Consider the following 20,679-nt stretch of genomic DNA (forward strand, 5'->3'; position numbering starts at 1 on the left):
AAATGTTTTCAATAACTTAGAAATATACACTACTATATAAATAACATCTGAATTGTTATTGCTTATGTTTTCAATGAAAGCTTCCATCCCTTCAGTCACTCATTTATGTATTAATTGAAGTAATATAACTGCAGTTTTAAAAATTGACTCAGTTTTTTACATATTTATGAAGTACATTGATATTTTGTTACAATCATAGAATGTGTAATAATGAGGTCAGGGTATTTGAGGTATTCATTGCTTTGAGTATTTATCATTTCTTTTTTTTAATTTTTGTTTTTTGAGGCAGTCTCACTGTGTCGCCCAGGCGACAAGATGCAGTGGTGCCTCCCAGGTTCAAGTGAGTCTCGTGTCTCAGCCACCCGAGTAGCTGGGATTACAGGCGTGTGCCACCACCACGCCTGGCTAATTTTTGTATTTTTTGTAGAGATGGGGTTTCCCCATGTTGGCCAGGCTGGTTTTGAACTCCTGACCTAAAGTGATCTGCCTGCCTTGGCCTCCCAAAGTGCTGGGATTACAGGTGTGAACCACTGTGCCTGGGCAAGTATTTATTATTTCTATGTGTTGGGAACAATTTCAAGTCCTCTCTTATTGCTATTTTAAAATATACGATATATTGTTGTTAATTAGAGTCACTTTACTCCACTGTTGAACAATATAACTTACATTTTTTATCTAATTGTATGTTTGTACCTGATAACCTACATTTCTTTATCCCCTGCTCACACCCACTCACCCTTCCCAGCCTTTGGTCATCATCATTTAACTCTCTACCTGTGTGAGATCAACTTTTTTAGCTCCCATATATGAGTGAGAACATGCCATATTTGTCTTTCTGTGCCTGGATTATTTCACTTAACATAATATCCTCCAGCTCCATCCATGTTACTGCAAATGACGTGATTTCATTTCATTTTTTTCATTTTTTTTTTTTTTGAGACATGACTCCAGCTCTGTTGCCCAGGCTGCAGTGCAGTGGTGCAATCAAGGCTCTCAGCAACCTCTGCCTCCTAGGCTCAAGTGAACCTTCCACCTCAGCTTCCAGAGTAGTCAGAACTACAGGTGCATGCTACCATGTTTTGGTAATTTTAAAATGTATATATGTATTTTTTTGTAGAGATGAGGTCTCACAATGGTGCCCAGGCTGGGATTTCATTCTTTTTTTATGGCTGAAAGTATTCCACCATGTACATATGTATTATCTTCTTTATGCATTCTTCTGTTGGTGTACACTTAGGTTGACTCCATACCTTTGCTTTTGTGAATAGTGCTCTGATAAACAGGTGAGTGCAAGCATCCCTTTGATATACTGATTTCTTTTCCTTTGGATAGATACCTAGCAGTGGAATTGCTGGATCATATAGTAGTTCTATTTTTAGTTTTTTGAGAAATCTCTACACTGTTTTCCACAGTGGTTGTACTAATTTACATTCCCACCAACAGTGTATAAGAGTTGCCTTTTGTCTACCTCCTCATCTCCACAGGATCTCTTTTTGTCTGTAGTAATAGCCATTCTAACTAGGGTAAGATAACATCTCATTGTGGTTTTTCATTTGCATTTCCCTGGTGATTAGTGATATTCAACATTCTTTCATATACCAGTTGGCCATTTGTATGTCTTCTCTTGAGAATTGTCTATTCGTGTCATTTGCCCACTTTTCAACGTGATTTTTAAAAATTGTTGAGGTGTTTGAGTTCCTTGTGTATATTCTGGATATTAGTCCCTTGTTGGATGAATAGTTTGCAAATATTTTCTCTTATTCTGTAAGTTTTCTCTTCATTCTGCTGATTGCTTCCTTTGCTGTGAAGCTTTTCAGTTTAATATAATTCTATTTGTCTATTTTTTTTTTTTTTTTTTTGAGACGGAGTCTCGCTCTGCCGCCCAGGCTGGAGTGCAGTGGCCAGATCTCAGCTCACTGCAAGCTCCGCCTCCCGGGTTCACGCCATTCTCCGGCCTCAGCCTCCGGAGTAGCTGGGACTACAGGCGCCCGCCACCGCGCCCGGCTAGTTTTTTGTATTTTTTAGTAGAGACGGGGTTTCACCGTGTTAGCCAGGATGGTCTCGATCTCCTGACCTCGTGATCCGCCCATCTCGGCCTCCCACAGTGCTGGGATTACAGGCTTGAGCCACCGCGCCCGGCCTATTTGTCTATTTTTATTTTAGGTGTCTGTGCTTTTGACGTCTTAGCCATAAAATCTTCCCTAGGCCAATGTCCTGAAGTGTTTTTCCTATGTTTTTCTCTAGTAGTTTTATAGTTTTGGGTCTTATGTTTAAGTCTTTAGTCCATTTGGAGTTGATTTTGTAGTGGTGACAGATAGATAGTGGTTCGGTTTCACTCTTCTACATATGGATATCCATTTATTGAAGAGGGTGCCCTTTCCCCAGAGTATGCTGTTGACGCTTTTGTTGAAAATCAGTTGGCAGTAAACATGCGAATTTATTTCTGGGTTCTGTATTCTGTTCCATTGGTCAATACCAATACCATACTGTTTGGTTACTATAGCCTTGTAATATATTTTGAAGTAAGGTAGTGTGATGCTTCCAGCTTTGTTCTTTTTTTCCTAAATTTTTTTTGGTTATTCTGGCTCTTTTGTGGTTCCATAAAAATTTTAGTATTTTTTTTCTATTTCTGTGAAAATGACATTGGTATTTTGATAGGGGTTGAATTGAATATGTAGATTGCCTTGGGCAGTATTTTAACAGAATTAATTCTTCCAATCCATGAGCAGGAGATGTCTTCATTTGTTTGGTGTCCTCTTCAATTTCTTTCTTTAAAATTTTTTAATAAAAATTTAAAATTTTCCTAGAGATGAGTTCTCACTATGTTGCCTAGGCTGGTCTCAAACTCCTTGAGTCAAGCGATCCTCCCACGACCTCCTAAAGTGCTGGGATTACAGGTGTGAACCAGTGCACCTGGCCGCCTTCAATTTCTTTCCTTAGTGTTTTGTAGTTTTCTTGTAGTTGTGGGTTTGTCATATATGGCGTTGATTATTTTGTGGTATGTTCCTTCTATGCCTAGTTTGTTGAGAGTTTTGGTCAAGAAGGGATGTTGAATTTTTTTAAATGTTTTTTCTGCATCTATTGAGATGATCATATGTTTTTTAGCCTTCATTCTGTTGATGTGATGTGTCATGTTTATTGATTTGCGTATGTTAAACCATGTTTGCATCACTGGTATAAATTCCATTTGATCATGGTGTATTATCTTTTTGATGTGCTATTGAGTTTGGTTTGCTAGTATTTTGTTGAGCATTTTTGCATTTATATTCATCAGGGATATTGGCCTGTAGTTTTCTTTTTTTATTGTGTTGGCCTTATAGAATGAATTAGGGAGAATTCTCTCCAATTTCTTGAAATGGCTTAAGGAGGGTTGCTATTAGATCATCTTTGTATGTTTGGTAGAATGTGGTAGTGAATCTGTCCAGTTTTGAGGTGGTGTATCTGTCCAGTTTCTTTGTTGGGACACTTTCCATTACTGATTTAATCTTGCTATTCATTACTGATCTGTTCAGGTTTTCCATTTCTTCCTGATGCAATTTTGGTAGGTTGCATGTGTGCAGGAATTTATCTATTTTTCTCTAGGTTTTACAGTTTGTTAGTGTATAGTTGTAATAGTCTGTAATGATCTTTTGTATTTCTGTGGTATCAGTTATAATGACTCCTTTTTCATCTCTAATTTTGGTCTTTTCTTGGTTAGTCTAGCTAGCAGTGTATTAATTTTGTTTATCTTTTTGAAGAATCTGCTTTTTGTTTTATTGATCCTTTGTATTGTTTTTGTCTGTATTTTGTTTAGTTCTACTCTTTCTTATTTTTTTCCTTTTACTAATTTTGGGTTTGGTTTGTTTTGCTTTTCTAGTTCTTTCAGGTACATTATTAGACTGTTTATTTGAAATCTTTCTACTTTTTTGATGTAGGCATTTATTGCTATATACTACTCTCTTAGTATTGCTTTTGTTGTATCCCACAGTTTTTGATATGTTATATTTTCATCTTCATTAATATCAAGACATTTTAAAATTTCCTTCTTCATTTCTTCATTGATCCAATAGTTATTCAGTAGTATGCTGTTTAATTTTTATCTATTTGTATAGTTTACGAAGTTCCTCTTGGTATTGATTTCTAGTTTTATTCCATTGTGGTCTGAGAAGATACTTGATATGATTCCATTTTTTAAAAAATTGTGTCTGGGTATGGTGGCTCATGACTGTAATACCACCATTTTGGGAGGCTGAGGTGGGCAGATTGCTTGAGGTTAGGAGTTCAAGACCAGCCTGGGTAACATGGCAAAACCCAGTCTCTACAAAAAATACAAAAATCAACCAGATGTGGTGGTGTGTGCCTGTAGTCCCAGTTACTCAGGAGGCTCAGGTGGAAGGATTGCTTGAGCCCAGGAAGTTGATGCTGCAGTGATTCATGATTGTGCCACTGCACTCCAGCCTGGGAGACAAAGGGAGACCCCCATCTCAAAGAAAAAAAAAGTTGGCTAGGTGCAGTGGCTTATGCCTGTACTCCTGGCAATTTGGGAGGCTGAGGCAGGAGGATTGCTTGTCTCAGGTGTTTGAGACCAGCCTGGGCAACAGAGTGAGACCCCTAGCTCTACAAAACTTACAAAAATTACAAAAAAAAAAAAAAATTAGCTAGGTGTGGTGGTACATGGTTGTGGTCCCAGCTACTTGGGAGGCTGAGGTGGGAGGATCACTTGAGCCTGGGAGGTCAAGGTTGCAGCAATCCATGATTGTGCCACTGCACTCCAGCCTGGGCAACAGAGAGAGAACTTATCTCAAAAATTTTTTTTGTTGAGACTCATTTTCTGGCCTAATATATGATTTATTCTAGAGAATGTTCCATGTGCTAATAAGAATGTGTAATCTGAAGTTGTTGAATAAATGCTCTGTAAATGTCTGTTAGGTTCATGTGATCTAATGTCCGTTTTAAATCCAGTGTTTCATTGGGTACTCATGGACCCAAAGATGGCAACAATAGACACTGGGACTACTAGAGAGAGGGAATGGGGCAGAGTTCGAAAAATTAACTATTGGGCACTACGCTCACTACCTGGGTGACAGGATCGGTTGAACCCCAAACCTCAGCATCATGCAATATACCCACGTACAAACCTGCACATGTACCTCCTGAATCTAAAATAAAAATTGACATTATTTTAAAAAGTTAATAATCAGGAAAATGGTGGTAGGGGGGAGCAGTGAAGAGATATGAGGGAACCCTCTATGCTCTCTGCTCAATTTTTATGTAAAACTAAAACTGCTCAAAATTAAAATCTATTGGTTTATAATAAATAAGTCCAATGTTTCTTTGTTATTTACTGTATGGATGATCTGTCTAATGCTGAAAGTGGGTTGAAGTACTCCACTAATCTCGCATTGAAGTCCATCTCTCTCTTTAGATCTAGCAATATTTGCTTTATGAATCTGGGTGCTCCAGTGTTGGGTGCATATATGTTTAGAATTGTTATATCCTCTTGCTGGATTTATTCCTTTATCATTCATTATGTGCCTTGTCTTCTTTTTTTTTTTTTTTTAACTGTTTTTGACTTACTGTTTTGACTCTTTTAGCTGATATAGGTATAGCTATATCTATTTACTTCTGGTTTCCATTTACATGGAATATCATTTTCTATCCCTTTACTTTCAGTCTATATGTGTCTCTATAGGTAAAGTGCATTTCTTATAGGCAAGATGTAATTGGATCATGTTTTAAAATCCATTCAGCCAGTCTATATCTTTTAAGTGGAGAATTTAATATACTTACATTCAAAGTTATTACTGAAATGTGAGTTTTTGTTCCTATCATATTGTTAATTGTTTTCTGTATGTTCTTTGTTCCTTTATTTTGCTCTTCCTGTTTATCATTGTAGCTTGGTGGTTTTTTGCAGTGGTGCCATTTGAGTCCTTTCTCTTCCTCATTTGTGTGTTTACTTTACCAGTGAGTTTTATACTTTTGTATACTTTTCATGATGGTAAATGTTGTCCTTTCACTTTCCAGGTTTAGAACTCCCTTGAACATTTCTTGTAAGGCTGTACTAGTGGTTGTGAATTCTCTCAGCTGTTGCTTGTCTGGGAAAGACTTTATTTCTCCTTTTTTTATTTTTTATTCGAGATGGAGTCTCACTTTGTCACCCAGGCTGGAGTGCAGTGGTGCAATCTCGGCTCACTGCAACCTCTGCCTTCCAGCTTCAAGCATTTCTCTTGCCTCAGCCTCCTGAGTAGTGGGGACTACAGGTGCCTGCCACCACGCCCAGCTAAGTTTTGTATTTTTAGTAGAAACAGGGCTTCACCATGTTGGCCAGGCTGGTCTTGAACTCCTAAACTTAAGTGCCTCAGCCTCCCAAAGTGTTGGGACTACAGGCATGAGCCACTGTGCCCAGCCCTATTTCTCAATTTATGAAGGCGAATTTTGCTGGATGTAGTATCCTTGGCTGGCAGTTTTTTTCTTTGAGCACTTTGAACATGTCATTCCATTCTCTCCTGGCCTGTAAAGTTTGTGCTGAGAAATCTGCTGTTAGTCTGATAGGGGTTCTTTTATAGGTGACTAGATACTTTTCTCTTGCTGTTTTTAGAATTCTCTCTTTGTCTTTAGCATTAGACAGTTTGACTATAATGTGCTGTGGAGAAGATCTTTTTGCATTGTATGTGTTTGGGGATCTCAGAGTCTCCTGTACCTGAATGTCTAAATCTTGGGAAGTTTTCATCTATTATTTCATTAAATAGGTCTTCTAACCCTTTCATTCTTGTTTTGCCTTCTGGGATTCCAATAATTTGAGTATTTGGTAACTTTATGGTGTTCCATATGTCATGAAGACTTTGTTCATCCTTTCAAATTCTTTTTTTTTCTTTACTTTTGTCTAACTGGATTATTTCAGAAGACTTGTCTTTGAGTTCTGAGATTCTTTCTACTGTTTGATTTAGTCTATTGTTGAAGCTCTTGAATGTATTTTATATTTAATTCAAGGAATTCTTCAGTTCCAGAATTCCTGTTTGGTTCATTTTTATTTTTATTTTTTGAGACAAGGTCTTACTTGTCCAGGCTACCAGGCTGGAGTGCAGTGGTACTCGGCTCACTGCTTCCTGGGTTCAAGTGACTCTCCTTTCTCAGCCTGCTGAGTAGCTGGGAATACAGGCATGTGCCACCATGCCCAGCTAATTTTATTTTATTTTTTCCAGTAGAGACGAGGTTTCACCATGTTGGCCAGGCTGGTCTCAAACTCCTGACCTCAAGTGATCTGCCTGCCTCAGCTTCCCAAAGTGCTGGGATTACAGGCATGAGCCACCGTGCCTGGCTGGGTTTATTTTTATATCTATCTCTCTGGTAAACTTGTCATTCATGTCCTGAATTGCTTTTCTGATTTATTTGTATTATTTTTCAGAATTCTCTTGTATTTCACTGAGCTTCTTTAGAGTTAATAATTTGAATTTTTTCTGGAATTTCATGAATTTTTTTGTTTATGATCTGTTGCCTGAGGATTATTGCATTTCTGTGGAGGTGTCACATTTCCTTGTACTTTCATGTGTCCTGCATTCATATGTTGATATCTATGCATGTGGTGTAACAGCCACTTCTTCCAGTTTTTTGAATTTTCTTTTGTGGAAAAGGTTTTTCCTGAGGATGTATCTATGGTGTTGGTTGGGTAGGATGCTTTGGCTTTGATTCTAGGTGTGTGGAATAGTGTAGTCTCTGTATGATTTATTTGGCTGTAAACAACATCAGTTGTAGCTGTGATTTCCATGGAGGCTTAGGGTGTGGTTATTAGTGGATGCTGTGGTGAGGTTTTGTTGGGGACTGGGATGTCAGGTAGGCCAGTCTTTGGGCCCCAGTGGTGGCAGCAGAGGGTTGAGCATGCCTGTCTTTGGGACCCAGTGAGGCACATGTTGGCAGTGGTGTTAGCAGGTCCAGGTGGGCCAATTCTTGGACTTCCAGGAAGCTTAATTTTGCCAGTAGTGGTAGCAGTGGGTTGGGAGGGTGGGAGGGTTCTTGGCCCCCTGGAGAGCCAGGGTGGCATGGGTGATTGCAGTGACAGTGATGGGGCAACCTTTGGGTTGCAAGCACTGCAACCTGGTGTTGGCAGTGTCTGTGGTGGGCTGAGTAGGCCAGTCCCTAGACCTGCAGGTGGGTGCATACAGATAGGTGCCAGCTATGGTGGCAGTAGCCAGATGGGTAGATTTCTGGAAGGAGTGTTCAGGTGCCAGTGGTGGTGAACTTAGCTGAACAATCCCCTGACCTTTGGGCTGTGTGCTCTGGCATGTTGAGGGAAGTGAAGCTAGGCTAGAGGGGCTGTCCTCAGTCCTCCGATAGCATGTGCAGGCACCAGTCATGGTAAGCAGGAGTGGGATGATCCCCAGGCCACCAGTGGAATGCTCAGGTTGAGGGCAGCAGTGGCCATGCTGCTGTCCTGTCACTGGGGTGGGAGGTGCTGCCTTCAGTGGTGGCAGCCTGGACAGGTGGGGAACACATGTGATGCTTGTGCCTTGGCCTCTGCCATGATAGCCTATGCCTTGGTAGCACTTCAGCTCTGGGCATGGTAGCCTGTGGTCATTGATGCCCCAGCCCAGACGCATGTACCTGCACCTGGCAGTAGCCTGCACCTGGATTGTACCTCAGGCCTGGCTGCAGTAGCCTGCATGCAGTTGCTTGTGCCTCAGTCACAGGGCAATAGTCCGCATATCTCTTGTGGCTCAGCCCTAGCATCACTGAGATCTACGACAGTACTCAGTCTATTGGGGGTGGGGCTCTAAAATGGTGCCTTGCTGTAGCTGCCTAAGTCTCGGGGGGTGTTTGGGACCCAGTATGCCCTTCCTCCCTGGGACAGTCCTGTGGCACAATCTCTTGGCAGCTCCCTGTTAGTTTCAGGGCCTCAAGGGTTGAGGAGCTCTCCCATGGTTAGAATTGCAGGGGTCCACAGTGGGAAGGTGAAGTACTGAGGGTCTCTCCCTTAACCTTTCCTCATACTGGGAAGTCTCTCTCAGCCCTCAGCTGATCCCAACCGAACAAGTTGCCTCACTTCCTTCTCCTTCCTTGTTTTAGGTATTTCTTGTCACTTTCTGTGGAATTCCAGTTTTTTCTCTTGGATGATCTACTCAATGTGTGACTATCTACTCACTGTTTTGGTTCTTCCTAACTGCAATTTTAAAATACAATACAACTCTATTGAGCTATGTAGTTCATTATAATAGGCAGATATAGGAAGGACCAAATTATGACCAAACTCCTGAAGTCTTATGTTTACTGCTATCTCCTTAATATGCTACATTCCTACCATTCTGTTTTATTTTCAGTTTCCAGACAGATCACGGAGTTTTCTGTCCCTTCTGAGTATTTGTACATTTTGTCTTTCAGCCATATTTGCCTTATCCCTACTCACTTCCTATTCAGTCTTTTCTTTTTTTCAACTTTTTTTTTGGGTTGGGGTGAGTGGAAATGTAACATACAAAAGAAAAAGACACAAAACATGCTTAAGACTACCAACACTAGGGCAGCAGTCCCCAACCTTTTTGGCACCACGGACTGGTTTCATTGAAAGCAGTTTTCCTATGGATGGAGGCAGGGAGTGGATGGTTTCAGTATGAAATTGTTCCATTTCAGATCATCAGGCATTAGATTCTCATAAGAAGTGTGCAACCTAGATCCCTTGCACACGCAGTTCACAATACATGCTCCTATGAGAATCTAATGCCGTTGCTAATCAGGCGGCAATGCTCGCTGGCCTGCTGCTCACCTCTGGCTGTGTGGCCCTGTTCCTGACAGGCCACAGACCAGTACCAGTCTGCAGCCTGGGGGTTGGGGACCCCTGCACTAGGGTAACCACTATTCATTCAAAAATTAGAAAATAGCCAGCACTTCAGAAGCCTTTACGCTTTCCAATCACAATGCTCCCGTCCTCTCTGCAATACCTTGATTTTCATGATAATGACTTTTTTGCCTTTCTTCTTAGTTTACTTCCCAGAATGCAGCCCTAAACACTATACTTCCGTTTGAGCCATATAAAGGGAATCATATAGCATGGACTTATGTGTCTATCTTCACACAATATCATGCTTGTGGAATTCATCTTGTGTAATTGGAGTTCCTCTGTTTTCACTGCAGTGTGGTAAGAATTCGCGAACTGTGGCCTGTGGTCTGTTTTGTTATATGTTGTCTACGGCTGCTTTCGCGCTACAACAGCAGAGTTGAATAGTTATGTCGGAGACCTCATATTTACCATCCAACCCTTTACAGAGTATTTGCTGATTTCTGCAGTATTGTGTGAGTACACCACAATTTATTTTTTCCATTCTTTTGTTTTTTTGAGTTCTGGGTTGTTTACACTTTTGAGTTATTACAAACAACACTTCTGTGAACATTCTTGTAGTGCCTCATGGTGCACATGTACACTCATTTCTGTTGGGTATATCTTTAGCTAAGTAGATAATGCCACACATTTTTTTTCCTAAATGATTCTAACAATTTACCAACACTGGTGTTTGAGACCAGTCTGGGCAACATAGCAAGACCGACCTCCATCTCTACAAAAAATTAAAAAATAAGCCAGGCAAGGTGGCACATGTGTAGTCTCAGCTACTCCAGCAGCTGAGGCAGGAGGATTGCTTGAGCTTGGGAAGTCATGTTTATAGTGAGCTGTGACTGAGTCACTGCACTTCCACCTGGATGACAGAGTGAGATCCTGTCTCAAAAAAAAAAATCTATTTCAATACCTTCCTGAAATTTTCGGTCAGCTGTGCATCCATAACTGCCTCAACTAAGATCTTCCACTGCCACCTCAAATGCAACATGACTGCAATGAAATTGCTCTTTGACTACAGACAGACTCCCTTTGGGGTGCCCCTCTGTCTGTAAGAGGACTCATTATTTCCATAGTCACTCAGGCTCGAAACTGGGAAGTCATCCTGGATTCCTCATTCTTTCCATCCCTTCATATCCAGCCAGTCACAGGCCAAGTTCCTCCTTCATAACATCTGTTATATCTACCCCTTGTATCCTATCCCTATTACTGACCTTCACCCACAGGTCTTCTTCATCATTGGCCTTGACTTCTTGCCTCCATCCCTTCTCACTGCAATTCCACATGAATCTTCTTAAAACACTTTTCTGCCCCTATCAACTACTTGTTCAAACAGCCTTTACTGCCATTTATCTTCCACAGAATTAGGTCTTAACTCCCTAGCTAAGCCAGAACCTTCCCATATCCCATTAGTTTAGAATCTTACTTTTTGCTTCCTCTCTAGAAAACCTCCTTTAGCTCATTGCTCTGTTCACTAGCCCTTGAACTTACTCCCACCTCTGAATCTTTTTCTGTTTAAGCCACTTTCTTCAAGGGTCAATTAAAGTCCTAACTCTAGTTCCAACTGATCCTATTCAAAATTGATTTCTCCTTTGTCTGATACTTGTTGTAGCACACTATTTCCTCCACATGTACCTTGTATTATAACTTTTTGTTCATTCACTCATTCGACAAAGAATATTGATCATCACTCATATTCCAAACTTCGTGCTGGACACAGGGTGTATAAAGATGTAGATGATATAATTCCTAACCTTGATGAGTTCATGATCTTGTCCAGTTTGACCAAGTTGAATACAAAATATTCGAGGGCTGAAACTGTCTTACTCTTTTTTATATTTCCAATGCTAATCAGCATTTGCCACAGAGTACATGTATAATATATATCTATTCCTGTTAATGGTGATGATGAAAGGCAAATATAATTTCTTGTTCTAATAATAATGAAGCAAGCTAGAGGCTAGCAAAATTTCACTCATATTTTATGTAATTCTAGCAGAAATTCAGATAAGGAAGCTACCATCCAATTTTCTGTTGGGTTTTAGTATTGTAGAACCTCTTTTTACTCACAAAGCTATAAATGCTCTAAAAATTCTTAAGGCTGTTATTATTCAGGTTGTTTCCTGGAATTGTACAAGGAGGTAAATTAACCCTTTTGGATCACTTGTAGAGTTATTTTAACTTTTTGTTAAGAAACCCTATAACACACTCATATACATACATCATATACTTTCATAAACACATATAGATAGATATACTATAAGAAATCTCTAGATGACTTCAAATTCTCACTAATAAGCAGGAATAATGAATTGTTACTTTATCATAATACAGTGAAAGAAGTCATTACTATACAATAATCCAGAAAACATATCACAAACATTTTACTGAAGGCTCATTAGTGCAATTGGTAGACTTGGCATAAAGTTCCAGAAAAATTCGGCCTACTTGGATGAGACTTTAAATTTCTTGAAAGAAGGGGCTATGTGTTTTATTTCTTTCATAGTACCTAAGATACTCAGCATGGCAACGCAATCAGGAACTACTCCAAAAACATTTGTCTAGTTGCAGTTGCACAAACTAATAATTATATGGCCAGAATAAGAAAAATGTGTATGAACCTTTGCAAAGAACATATAAGTAACCAATACTTGATGATTACATATCAGAGGGGAAATGTAGGAATTATTTTAATGACCTCAATAGGTTGGTCAAAAAGCATCCTGCAGGAGCTGGGTTTAAGGAGGAATATGGAGACAGAGGGTATTCTCAGAGGAAGCATCGTAACAGTTAACTTTTATCAAGTGCTTACTAAGTGCCAGATACCTTTCCAAGTAGATCATCTAATGTTAGTTCCTTTGATCCTTAAAACAACTCTGTGATGTCAGCACCATGAGAACACCCATTTTATAGATGAGGAAACTGACGGAGAGCAACGTTTAAAATTTGCCACAGTTTTCAGCCTAGATTAGGACCCCAAAACCATGACTCCAGAGCTTTGTATGCTTCAAGTCTACACTATGATTTCTCCTATAGAGATGCAAATAATGATTCAAAGGCCAAAAAGAAAAAGAAAAGTGTGGGGAAGGGAGAGGAAGAGAGACAGAGACAGAGAGATAAGGAGAGAATGGGAGGTGTAAGTTGTTTTGTTTTCTGGGTGGAGCTTTGAAAGTGATATATAATTGAATGGAAAATAAGTAAGTTGTTCAAGAAAGTTAGAACCACCATAATGCAGGACAAGGCACTGTGAATTTTCAGAGGGTCTCCTCCTCCTGCCCCCATTGGATCTACTTTCTGTGCCATGGCCTCTATTTGGAAAAAACAGAGGAAAATAACGTAAGAGACAGGCTCATCATGAGCACACACGGCCGTCACCAGGCCGTTTTATTTCCTGAAAGGTTGCTCATTCCATGGTAGCCTCTGACAGGCAGGAGGTGCCACTATTCAGGACTCCTCCTGGCAACCCCAGGACAGAATTACCAGTGCCAAACAGAAGGCTGGCATGTTTTAACCCACCCATGACCCGCTCCTATATACACTGGAGTGGCAGCCGGAGGTCAGAGACAACAGAAGAGCAGCAGGGAAACTATGACCTGGAAGGTGGTTTGTGGAGCTGGGCTGATGCTGAGTCCTGGCTTCTGAAGCAAAGGCAATGGGGAAGACAGAAACAAAGAAAAACTAAAACTAAAACATGTGGAAAAATGGGAGAGCAACGGGGCACCAGGAGACTAGGCGCCTGTACCAAATAGGAACCAGGTGCAGCTTTAAAGTATGTGCCTGCTTTATGTGTTAACATTTGCACAGTCTGCCCGTACTTAAACTTTTACAGTGTAATACTCTGTTATCTCTTCTAAGCACCTAGAGTGAAAGGTAGAAATTATACTCCTTTCACAGAGAGAAGGGCTTCTGAGAATAACAAAACCCAAATGACTTTTGAATAAAGCTGCAGATCTTTCTGATTCAAGGATGACTGCATTTATACAAATTTGTTTGAGATGTTAACATTGTTGCAAGGAAATGAATCAGAAAAACTTTTCAAGTTACTTTAAACCCTATGATCCTAGGATGGATTGTGCAGAGAATCCTAAAGTACAGATCAAAATGGTTCTGACCTAAATTCATGAATAGACAGTGTTTCAAGATTAAGGAAAGTATGTATCTGTCTCCTATGGATTTACAGAAACTAGTCCTAAAAAAAAATTGACAAGGAAAATCAGTGGTGTGAACATAGCACCATATTACAAATATTTTCTCAAATGAAGGTTTTTGAAAAAGTGTAGAAAAAATTCAAACGGTTGTTTGGATACTTCTCTGATAATCGTCATTATCTTAATCCATTTTTAACATTCATAATTAAAAAGAAAATTAAGAAATTAAGAATATTAATTTTTTTCCTTTGGCAGCCTTAGCTTTAAACAAAAATAGGATGTGAACATATTAAAAGTCTATGTACAGATTTTGTGTATGTCCCTGGAAGGGAGTCTGTTTGCTGGCCAGCTTAATTTTTGACAAAGAAAAATGGGCTGCTCTTGCTTCTTGCACAAAGATGCACTGTTTCTAGAGCAAAGGAAAAAAAAAAAAAAGGAGAATGTGTGTAAACAATACATTTGGAAAAAATTAAGATAATATTCAACATGATAATTTAGTATAAACTTTTTGAGAATGGATAAAATGTGTGGCTCATTAGAATTAAAAATATAACTATAATAAGAACTTTAAATACTAATATCTGATAACTTTAACAGCAAGCAAGGCACCCTAAAATTCATTTTCAGTACCTCATCATTAAAGATGTAGCTCTTTTTAAAAGGTGCTTTGTCTATGCAGTTGTACAGTACTCTAAAGTTTCCACAAGAAACGAGGCAAAGTATTTGTGAAATCGAGCCACCTCGATTCCTTCCACAGAGCTGCCATCTGGGCTTGTTTATTTGTGTTTCCAACTTTCGGGAACAGAGAGTTTCTCTGTTGGGGACAGGGCACTGAGTAAAGGAAGTGTCTTACAGAAGGCTATCTTTTTTTTTTTTAACTACATATTCAAAACTTACAGTTTAGTTTGGTCAAAAATATCAAATGACTACCATAATCACAGAGTCTAACACAATTGGAAGCCTCAGAATTGTCTTAGCAAACACTCTTCCACGATATGATGCAAGTAATATTTCCTACATAATACCTTCTTGTGATTTTCAAATCTTTTTCACAATACAAACTGTCACTGAGGCTATATAGCTATTTGTCCTGGAAATCAAGCATTTTTCATAAATCCTTCTATAATAAGTATTTGATTTAAAAACGAAAGAAGTATTTCCAGGCAATTTTCCTAATTTTAGAAGGTACATATGAGCCATGTTACCAAAAAAACAAAGCAAACAGCAAAACAAAAATCTTACAAAGTATAATTAAGAAGCAAAGCATTATTGTTTGAATATACAATCTCATTATGAAGAACAGTTTAAAAATTTGTAAGTCCACACTTAAAAACAACTAGTAGTCTCTTATCTCTGAAACATTTAACAAACAAAATAGAAGCAAAAAGTACCTTGTAGAGTAAAATCCAGCAATACATATTCGTAAGCAAATTCTGTCTTTGTTTCCACTTGCGGTCTCTTCAGGGTAGAAAATATTTTTCCAGGGCTGCTATCATCAGGGTCTTCTAGCTTTCTAAGTCCGCACCCCATGGCAAAATCTGTAAGGAATTAAATTGCAGGAAAGGGGAGGGAGAGCAGCAAATTCTGTTGTTTAAGCTGCAAAAAGAAACTTATAGACTTAACTGCTTTGATTTTGTTTTCAGCTAAACCATAGATATCCAAAAAGAAAACATCTGGGTCCAAAGAAAGGAGTTGAAGAATTTTTCTATCCATTTTTCTGTAAAGTCATTGAACCCATGATTAAGCTACAGCTCCAGGAGGCTGGGCTTGATCTTAGAGAAACATGCAAGCTGCTACAACTTAGCGGAGAATTTCCATGCCACGTCAATTTACAGCCAGCCCCCTACCAGAGTTCTGTCGCTCAGGGCACCAGCAGTGCTTTGTCTATCCCAGTTGGCTGGATGATAAAAAGAGGTGTCCAAAAACGGAAATAAAAAGGCAAAAGGGCAACTTGGATGTAATTATCTACAAGTAGAAGATATATTCAGACATAGTGGCATACAATTCTTTTTCTGTTTTCCCTCTTCTCTCTGTCCTGCTACCCTCCTTCCTCTCAACTACTACCAAGAAAGCAAAAGGAGAGAGAGAGGGAGAGAGAGGCAGTAGGGGGGTGGAGAGAGAGAGAGAGAGGGAGAGAAAGAGAAAATGAAAAGAATGGATTCTCAACATATTTAGAAACAAAAATCATTTCCAGAAAGGACGTCAGTTTTATGAGGAAACTATTTCTGGAGTCTAAAAGGAGAAAAGTAAAGTTAAAAAAACAGCACTTTAGTCTTGAGATAGTACTTTTGAGAATTTCTTTCCACATGAAGTTTCTTTCTGTTGGAAAAATCATATGCTAATTAAAAGAGCAAAGTGTAAAAAATTTATATTAAAATGTTTTCATAAAAAGACTTTACTTAATTGCAAAGGAGAGACAGTTACGTGTGTAATTAGTTTCCCCAACATCCTTAAAGAGTTTAAAACACTCTACTATTAGAAGGCTTATGATAGCAACTAATACTTCTATAGATCTCAAAGTATCCATCATTAAAAAATAAAACAAAACTGATAACTTGATTCATTTATTTATTTTATTTTTTTGGAGATGTGGTCTTGCCTGTCACCTAGACTGGAGTGCAGTGGCCCAATCATGGCTCATTGCAGCCCGACCTCCCGGGCTCAAGCGATCTTTCCACCTCAGCTTCCCAAGTCACTGACACCACAGGCACATGTCACCACATCTGGCTCTTTTTTGTATTTTTGGTGAAGATAAGGTCTCACTATGTTGCCCAGGCTGGTTTTGAAATCCTCAGCTAAAGTGATCCTTCTGGATCGGCTTCCCAAAGTGCTGGGATTACAGGCGTGAGCCACTACCAATCCCATTCAGTCTTATAAATTGCCATTTAGCCAAGGTCAAGAACAATTTATAATGGACCAATTGTAATGAATGTTTATTGTGTTTTACCCTGTATAGGTCAGGAAGTATGGTGCACTCATCAAAACGGCGAGCCCTGGAATCAGGCTGCTTGGGTTCAAATCCTGCTTCTTAGGCCTACTAGAGATGTAATCTTGGGCAAGTTACTTGACCTCTTCAAGTTTCAGTTTCCTCCTCTGTATACGGTACTTACTTCATAGGCTTGTTATGAAGGCTGAATGAGATAATCTTATCTCATATCTTTTTTTTTTTTTTTTTTTTTTTTTGAGACGGAGTCTGGCTCTGTCGCCCGGGCTGGAGTGCAGTGGCCGGATCTCAGCTCACTGCAAGCTCCGCCTCCCGGGTTTACGCCATTCTCCTGCCTCAGCCTCCCGAGTAGCTGGGACTACAGGCGCCCGCCGCCTCGCCCGGCTAGTTTTTTGTATTTTTTTAGTAGAGACGGGGTTTCACCGTGTTCGCCAGGATGGTCTCGATCTCCTGACCTCGTGATCCGCCCGTCTCGGCCTCCCAAAGTGCTGGGATTACAGGCTTGAGCCACCGCGCCCGGCTTATCTCATATCTTAACACTAGGCCTGGCTAATGGCACAAAATATATTTGTTGATGTGTGCACATTCTAAAACAGGGTTAGGAGTAGGAATAGGAAGGAAGTGATTCTGCCACTGCTTCCATTATTTACAAAATAAACCCTTATCACAGTTGAGATTCTAGAGAGTACAAGCCTGAAAAATTTTTTCAATCACATTGAAGCCTGAGCATGAAAACTCTCAAAAGGGGGATGGAATATTTATTTTATAGATCACTATTACCTTTTTTTCTTTTCCTACTGCCTACTTGCCTTTAAATGTTTCATTTCTCAGAAATGTCTTAGAGAAAAATTCCATAGTCTTTCATGCTCCAGGATGAGCACTGTCAGTGGTAAGCAATTTCTGGATGACTTTGACTAAAAAGACAGCCAACTCTGACCCAGTGTGACTCATCTGACTGTTCACAGTACTTTCATGCCTGTCATTTTCCATATCCTCTTTGGTATGGTGGGCTGTGAGGTCCTGTATGGCAGAAATGGTATCTTTGAAGGTCACTAGCATCTCCTGAAGTGCCTGGAAGATTATTTAAGTACCCATTATATTTATTAAATGCATGCTATATTCCAGCCACTGAACTAGGTGCTGGTACACAAGATAATTAAACATGGCCTCTGCCCTAAAGAAACTTATAGTGTAATGGGGAATACAGACTTATATGCAGATGATTTCAGTGTAATTTGGTAGATGCTGCAATAAAAGTATGTAAAAGGCCGGGCGCGGTGGCTCAAGCCTGTAATCCCAGCACTTTGGGAGGCCGAGGCGGGCGGATCACAAGGTCAGGAGATCGAGACCATCCTGGCTAACATGGTGAAACCCCGTCTCTACTAAAAATACAAAAAACTAGCCGGGCGAGGTGGCGGGCGCCTGTAGTCCCAGCTACTCGGGAGGCTGAGGCAGGAGAATGGCGTGAACCCGGGAGGCGGAGGCTGCAGTGAGCTGAGATCCGGCCACTGCACTCCAGCCTGGGTGACAGAGCGAGACTCCGTCTCAAAAAAAAAAAAAAAAAAAAAAAAAAGTATGTAAAAGATGCTACAGAAACTCAAGATGGGGCCTCTAACTCAGCCTGGAGGATGATGTCTGAGTTGTCATCAAGGATAAATATTTTTAAGATGATAAGGAAAGGTGGGTAGCCTGTGCCAGGAGAAGAGAAAAGCATGAGCAAAATCATGGAATCATGAAAAAGTATGGCATGTCGAAGGAAGATGAAACAGTTGACAATTACTAGAACATAAAATGTGAGAAAAGACTAAGCTGTAAGGGAGGCAAGGGGTAAGCTGTAATGAACTTTGTATACCATACAAAAGGGAATTTGGACTTTATTTTGTAGGCAACAAAGATGAGTCAAATAATCAAGTGAGGAGTCCGAAGCAGGCAAGTGACATCAGTTTGCCTTTTAGATTGGTTACTGTGGCTGATTTCAGGAAAATGGTTTTACTTAGAGCAAGAATGAAAACCAGTCAAGAGGGTCAATGCAATAGTCCAGTAGAGAGCTGCTGACTGAACGAATGTGGTACATCAGTAGGTCCTTAAGGAATTATTTTTACCTTTAGTAAAAAAGAACTATAGTTCCTTAAGTTCATAATTGAACAATCACTTAAGTAATTTTCTCCTCCAAATTCTAACAAAATAAAATTTTATTAGACTCAATGATATTTTAAAAACATTTTCATTTATCAATATGGCACACATTCCTGCTATTATAACAATTATATGGGATTTCACTGCATTAATACAATGCTTACCAAGTAACATTTTGGTCATTTTCAAACTTTTACTGTGAGGATTTTTGTAAGGGTTACTTTTTTCCTCACTTTGGATTATTTTCTAAATACTTAGATTCTACTTCATAAATGGTCAAGTAGTTTACATATAAGAAACCAGTTAGAGGATGGGTGCAGTGGTTCATGCCTGTAATCCCAGCACTTTGGGAGGCCAAGGCAGGAGGATCACTTGAGGCTAGGAGTTCAAGACAAGGAAATCAATTAGGAAGCAATAAGCAGAGAAAATGCATTCTAATGACTAAATAACTCACGTGTATTACTTACCTAAATTTGTGGTTGGCCATAAAACTGTTTAAGGTATCAATCTTATATATTTTAAGCTTTTATCAGTTGTTACTACATATTTTGCCTATATCTTTTATGCCTATATACTTACATAAAAACACTTTCATTCAAAAATTTTTCTCTGATGGGTGTGGTGGCTCACGCCTATAATCCCAGTACTTTGGGAGGCCGAGGTGGGCAGATCACTTGAGGTCAGGAGTTCCAGACCATCCTGGCCAACATGGTAAAACCCCATCTGCGCTAAAAAAAAATACAAAAATTAGTCAGATGTGGTGGTGCATGCTTATAGTCTCAGCTACTCAGGAGGTTGAGGCATGAGAATTGCTTGAACCTGGGAAGCGGAGGTTGCAGTGAACCGAGATGGCGCCACTGCACTCCAGCCTGGGCAACAGAGTGAGGCTCTGTTTCACACACACACAAATTTTTTTTTCTGCCTCTCCTTTGTGTCCTAAAGAATAATCTACAGCTCTTCAGTAGTATATTTCTCTTTCTGGAACAAATATTGTTTTCTGTTTTTTGTTAGTTTTTTAAAAATTAATACACTTAATTTTTTTAGAGCAGTTTTAGGTTCACAGCAAAATTGAACAGAAAGCAGATAATTCCCATCTGCTCCATTTTCCTACGTGCACAGCTTCCCCCACTATCACCATCCCACCAGAGTGGCATGTTTGTTACAATTGATGAACTTACATTGGCACATCATTATCTCCCAAAGTCCATAGCTGACATTAGGGTTCACTCCAGGTATACATTCTATGAGTTTTGACAAATGTATAATGACATGTATTCATCATTGTAGTGCTACACAGAGTAGTTTCACTGTCCTAAAAACTCTATGGTCCACTTATTCATTCCTCCTTACTGCTTTAACTCTGATTCATCTGGCAATGGTAATATAAAGGATAAGCTATAGATCCAAGTCATTTCTCTTCCAGCCTGATATCCAACTGTCACAACCACATTTGTTTCCATAGAGAACCTTTTATCAATGATGTTTCCTCAGGCTTATCATATATTAAATACTAACAATAATTAGGATACAATTTTGGAATAAATGTCTTCTAATTCTGGTCATATTTTCTGTAATGAATTATATTTGTTTGCTGCCAATGGCAGATTTCAGGGACAGCTTTCAGTTCTGTATTGTAAATAGGGTTTCCCCAAGTGCAG

The 20,679-nt window shown here is 39.5% G+C and overlaps 1 protein-coding gene across 2 annotated transcripts in view; it reads right to left on the reverse strand.

Annotated features, from left to right (window-relative positions):
- RFTN2 (raftlin family member 2) overlaps window positions 1-16,019 on the reverse strand; it is a 93,663-nt gene extending 77,644 nt beyond the window's left edge. Inside the window, exon 1 of one of the 2 annotated variants that reach the window (XM_015131730.3) lies at window positions 15,333-16,019. In XM_015131730.3, the coding sequence (XP_014987216.3) occupies window positions 15,333-15,471 (139 nt within the window). In that variant the 5' untranslated portion in view covers window positions 15,472-16,019. 2 annotated transcript variants of the gene reach the window in all.
- Window positions 16,020-20,679: the final 4,660 nt, after the last annotated feature.

The sequence above is a fragment of the Macaca mulatta genome, chromosome 12, assembly GCF_049350105.2.
Source record: "Macaca mulatta isolate MMU2019108-1 chromosome 12, T2T-MMU8v2.0, whole genome shotgun sequence".
Lineage (NCBI taxonomy): Eukaryota > Metazoa > Chordata > Mammalia > Primates > Cercopithecidae > Macaca > Macaca mulatta.